This window comes from Chamaea fasciata, unplaced genomic scaffold, assembly GCF_029207755.1.
Source record: "Chamaea fasciata isolate MVZ Bird 193981 ecotype frontalis unplaced genomic scaffold, bChaFas1.0.hap1 SCAF_2, whole genome shotgun sequence".
NCBI classification, from domain to species: Eukaryota; Metazoa; Chordata; class Aves; order Passeriformes; family Sylviidae; genus Chamaea; species Chamaea fasciata.
The window spans coordinates 29,310,769-29,315,969 of record NW_027094087.1 but is presented as its reverse complement, the minus strand read 5'-3'; the positions used below and the strand labels follow the sequence as shown (position 1 = coordinate 29,315,969).

General features: G+C 52.3%; 1 protein-coding gene across 1 annotated transcript; it reads left to right on the top strand.

The window, feature by feature from the left end:
- Window positions 1-586: 586 nt before the first annotated feature.
- On the top strand, window positions 587-4,578 carry LOC136285871 (homeobox protein NANOG-like). Its single transcript, XM_066177379.1, has 5 exons — window positions 587-606; window positions 1,604-1,831; window positions 2,149-2,423; window positions 3,105-3,194; window positions 3,564-4,578. Exons 2-5 carry the CDS (start codon window positions 1,636-1,638, stop codon window positions 3,984-3,986), a joined length of 984 nt encoding a protein of 327 aa, XP_066033476.1. The 5' UTR covers window positions 587-606; window positions 1,604-1,635; the 3' UTR covers window positions 3,987-4,578.
- The last annotated feature ends 623 nt before the right edge of the window (window positions 4,579-5,201 follow it).

The window sequence follows — 5,201 nt, the reverse complement described above, 5'->3', positions numbered from 1 at the left end:
CTCGGGCGCCCCGGGGGTTCCCGCAGCCGCCGGGGCCGCCAAGCACCGGGGCTGTGCCTTGCAGAAACCCCGCGGGTTTTTCCGTCTTGTCAAGGAGCTGGTTTTGGCGAACCCGGAGAGCCCCAGCGGGGATCACGCGTGTCCCGGTGCAGCCCTGCCGGCAGGGGACATGGGGACCGGCGGCTCTGTGCCCTGCAAAGGGCAGCAGGACGGCTTCGCGTCCGAGGGAAAAATCCCTTTCCGTTCGTGCATCTGCTCTGCGAGCACCGAGCAAGTGACCTGCCCCAAACCCACAGCCCGGCTGCCTCTGCTCGCTTTGGGGCCAGAACCAGGCTCTAGCTCGATATTTTCATCCCTCACACCCGATTATCATCTCTTTCTCCCACATTCCTAATAGTCCTGACTGGATCTTGCCCGGTTTCTGAGAAACGAAATCTCAAATTAGGAGATGATCAAAAGAAAGCCCGGCAAGGACCCTTCCTTGCTGGCTCAGGGGACCAGCTGGGGCTCATTTCTCATTATGACTCAAGATGGGAGGCAGAGATAAATTGAAATCAAGGCAGGTCTTTCCCTGCCAGGTCTTACAGACGTTTAACAGTGCAGCAGGTTAGTAGCTACACCCTTGCCCGTGTCCTGGTTCCTTGCACTGGTGGAGATGGGGAATTTGCTTGATTTGTACTGTTTCCAGGTGGTTTTCCAGGTTTTGTAACTCCCGGGCTGTGAGATCCTCCCGATAAGTTTCTAATTTTCTTAAAGTAAGCAGTAATAGGTGGGGGAGGGGAGTGGTAAGGGAAAACAGTGTATTCTCCCCAAGAAGGTTGTAGGCCCTAACTTCCAGTCCTTAAGATCTGTAAAACTCTTTTACAGCTGAAGTGCTCTTATCTCCTTTTGAATCTGAACCAGCGATTCCCATCACTCCCTGCCGTGTAGCAAAAATAATTATTCTTTTTATTTTTGTTTTAATATATCACTTTTTTAAAAGTCTTGAATGGCGGGGAAAAGAAGCTTGAAAAATATGCAGAACAGGACTGCCTGACTCAGCCTGGCTTTCTTCGAGCCCTCTTTTCCGCCATACAGACACCGCTCTGTAGGGCCATCGCCCCTGCCCCCCCATCGGATTCACTGGCGGGGAGGCGGAGGTGTTATCTCTTTGCAGTGATGGTTGCGATCTGCAATGCAGACGCACAAAGTCTCCGCATGCCCCGCGGGCGGCTCCGGGGCCATTCTCTCTGCTCGGGTGGGGAGGGGGAAGAACCAGTATTAAATGGGGGTGAGGGGTGTCTGCCCAGCTCTGTCCAACTCACCCGGGGACACTGCTCAGGCCTGCTGCCCCGAGGGGCGAGAAAGGACCTCCCTCCCACGCTCCACCTCGGAGGGATGTACCCAATCCCCGCCGTGGCACCTACGAGCCATGCTGGCAAGCGCAGCCCGGCGTCCCAGCCCTCCCCTGGTCACTGGATACCCTCGAAGTCCCTGCCCCCCCAATCAACCAACTTTTAACATGACAATGGCCATGACAATACCCTCCAGCCAAGGCCAGGCGAGGGAGGACTTAAAGCATCCCCCCCCCCCAGTTTCCCTCCAAAGAGTTCCCTGCCCGCAGGCTGCCGGCTGTCTCGACCATCACAGTGCCTCATGCTTGGGGCTGGGGGACCCGGCCCGGCCATGAGCGCCCACCTGGCCACGCCGCCCTACGTGCCCTACCCCGGCTCGCCCAGGTATGAGGACTACTACTGGGTTTCCTCAGGCAGCATGGACACCGTGCCCGCCGAGGAGGCTCCGGCGCCGGACGCGCTGTCCCTGCCCGCCGCCAAGACGCCCAGTCCCTCAGGTACGCGATCGGGCTGCCCTGGGCTGGGGCTGGCCGTGTGCCCCGGGGCTGGGAGGCGATGCCGGGGCTGCGGTGGCCGCGGCTCCGTCGGGCAGGTCGGAGGGGAGGGAAGGGGCGGCGGGAGCCGGCGGGAGCCGGCGCTGCCGCTGCGCCCAGACGGGACGGGCCAGAACTGCGAACAGAGGCGGCCTGTGCCCACCTCCCCGCGCCGTGCTGCCCACGATTGCGGAGTCCCCAGGCCACCCGCGATCCTAAAGTCTCCCGAGAAGCTGGTCTTCTGAGGTTTTTGAGTCCTTCCCGCGTTATTTTCTCCTCAGTTGACTCTCCAGCTTCCTCCAGCTCTGGGACACTCACGCAGTACTACACCCCCGACTCCGCCACTAGCCCCACTGCAGCAGGGAGCCCGTCTCCCCACTCCTCTCTGCAGAAGGTCAAGGCGCAAGGCAAGGGTGTGGCGAAGACGGGCAAGAGCCGCACAGCCTTCTCGCAGGATCAGCTGAAAGCCCTACACCAGCGCTTCCAGAGCCAGATGTACCTCAGCCCCCAGCAGATTCGGGAGCTGGCTGCTGCCCTCGACCTCACCTACAAGCAGGTGAACATCTTGCTGTGAGCAGCAGCTGAGTTGGGGGTCTTTTTTTGTGGGTTTTGTTTTTCTTGGACCCCAGAGATAAGTTTCTTCCATTATCTAAGTGCCACTGCTTAGGTAAGAGCAGAGGGTGTGAAAAGTTATGACTCAGTCTTCTTCTGTTTGGTTCCAGCACTATCCACCCACTCGGTGCAGGTGTTTGAAAGGGCCTGCAGAGCAACAAAGCAGGGCTATTGCAGAATCAGTTTACTGTTCTGTAGGGACATGTGTTGTCTCTGCATGTAGGAAGAATGCTATGCAAGCGGCCTTTCCTAATTGGAGTGGCACCATACTCTCCCTGGAGAGAGGGTCTTTGCTCCACCAGCTGATTGTGTCTGACTCCTGGAGCCCTGACCTTTGCACAGCATTGAGATGGTTCTGTACAATCGGATTTTTGCAGTTGTCTTGGCTGGGTTTTAGGTAGGGTTTTTGAAGTCAGGAAAGATCCGGCGGTAATCTGAGGAGTAGGAATGTTAGTTTTTCTGTCTCAGGTCTGATTTCACAGCCACCTGCATCTGCTGCACATTGTTAGCTGCTAAAATCATTTACAATATCAGAAACTGACTGGATTGTAGCAGAAATAAGAATGTGTAGTAACCTCGTAAAAATAATTTCTAATTTCTTATGTTCTTTCTGCATCACTTTAAGGTGAAAACGTGGTTTCAGAATCAACGGATGAAATTTAAGCGTTGCCAAAAGGAGAGCCAGTGGGTGGACAAAGTGATGTATCTGCCGCAGGTGAGTAAACTTCTACATCACCACCAGTCACGGCTCCTCCAGTCTGCGGGGAGGATTCTCACTAATTCAAACAATGCTTGGGACTCAACGTTACCAAGTCAGTTGTATTTCTCGTAATGCAGCTTACGACTATCTCTTTTAAGTTGTTTTTTCCATCATCATGGTGTTCCTTGACGCGTTGAACTGGAGATTACTAACGGAAAACCCGGTAGTCTCTGCTATTACTGGTCTATTGGGAGGACAATGGGCATGAAAAAGGCGCTATTGTTGGGCTTGGAGGAGGGGCTGGGGGAGAAGGGAGGACCCATCGAAAAGAATGGTCCATTTGGTGTGGTTCTGTGCTGCTGAACGACTTTCTTTGTCTCCTAGAATGGGGTTCATCAGGCTCCGTACCTGGATATAGAACCCGCGTTTCACCAGGTCTTCCCTGTCAGCGGCGGCAGGAATCTTCCGGCTGTGCCCAACGTGCACCAGGCTTACAGCAGCGGACAGACTTACGGGAATGGGCAGAACCTTTACTCATTCGTGTCTGTGGAGGATGATGAGCTCTTTGGAGAAGAAGGGACAAGCTCCAATACCCAGCAAACCATGGGTTTATTAAGCCAGCAAATGAACTTTTATCACCGCTACATTGACAATATAGATTATGTCAATGTAGAGGTAGAAGACGCCTTCAGCTTCCAAAACACCTCTGACACTGTCGCACCATTTTCGAGCTCTCCTATACAGAATCAATGCCAGTTACCTTGGAATCCCATGGGGACCCAGAGCTGGTATGAGTCTCAGGTCTGAGTACTTTTTTTTCTCCCATCTCTGGTGTTCACCCATGGGATCTCCAGGGTTTTGACTCAGGGATACATGTTCTATTCGTTTTCTTGCCCCTCCTCTACTACTACTGTTTTAACTACTGGAGGGGCTCAGCACCCTGCTGCCTGGGGCTAGTTTCCTGTTTTAAGTGTGCCTGTCTGTTCATAGCTAACCCTTGGCAAAGATGCTTTGGGTATTGATGAGATTGAACCTCATTCACTGAGGCCAGTGTGCAATGTTACAGCTGTGAGCAGCAGAGGTTGTTAAGGTCTGTTTGTTGTTCAAGTTTCACCTTCTTTGCTGCCTCTCTAGCAGGTGATCTCTGATCCTTGCCCTGTGTGTTTACAGCAAAGCTTCCACTGCAAAGGAGGTGACCATTTGTTGTTGCAGAATAGTTTTTCATAAAGTTTGTTTTTTGCAGTGTTACCAAGCATGTTTTATGTTATGTCCCGGTTGTGTTTTATTGCTTTTTGTTTAATGTTCTGTGTTCTTAATGTTCTTACAAAGTTGTTTGAATTGAAAATAAATTACTCTATTTTAATGTTGTGACGATTCTGTCACCAGCTTGCATTTGAAATGCCGGCTACAAGAGTGGTTATTCTGTCGTCCCGTTTTTAAAATGCAGATATGTAGCCTAGTGCAAGGAGGGCCGGGGAGGCTCCCAAGGCTAGGCAACTGGACAAGCTGCTGGCTTGAAGTGATGTTCAGCCCTGTAATGTGCTTATAACATATATATACATTCTAACATATAACGTGCCCTTACACAGTAGTGCTTCCAGAAAAGTATTGAAGGAGGATGAAGTGTCCCACATATTGTGTGACCTCCTGCAGGTACTCCAGGCCATAGCTGGAGGTGAGGAACCCCTCATAATTAAATCTGTGGTTCTTCTACTGACCTCAAATGGGAACAGAAGTCTGTGAGTAAGTAACTGAATCTCCTGCCTTCAGCCCTGAAACAAAACCAGAACCAAGCTCCTATTTAGTCACACTCCAAACTAGCAGAAATTGTTTGGGTTTAATCACAGGTTCTTTAAAGTACACTACACCACTGGAGCCCTTTATCTGTCCGAAAGGGGCAATTCAGGGGGTGATCCCACCGACCACAATTAACGAAACTGGCTGCTGACTGCCCAGGTTCAAAGTGCCACAGAGGTCCTTTGCTGAACAGGACCTGCTTCTGTGCTTGCAAAAGCATATGCC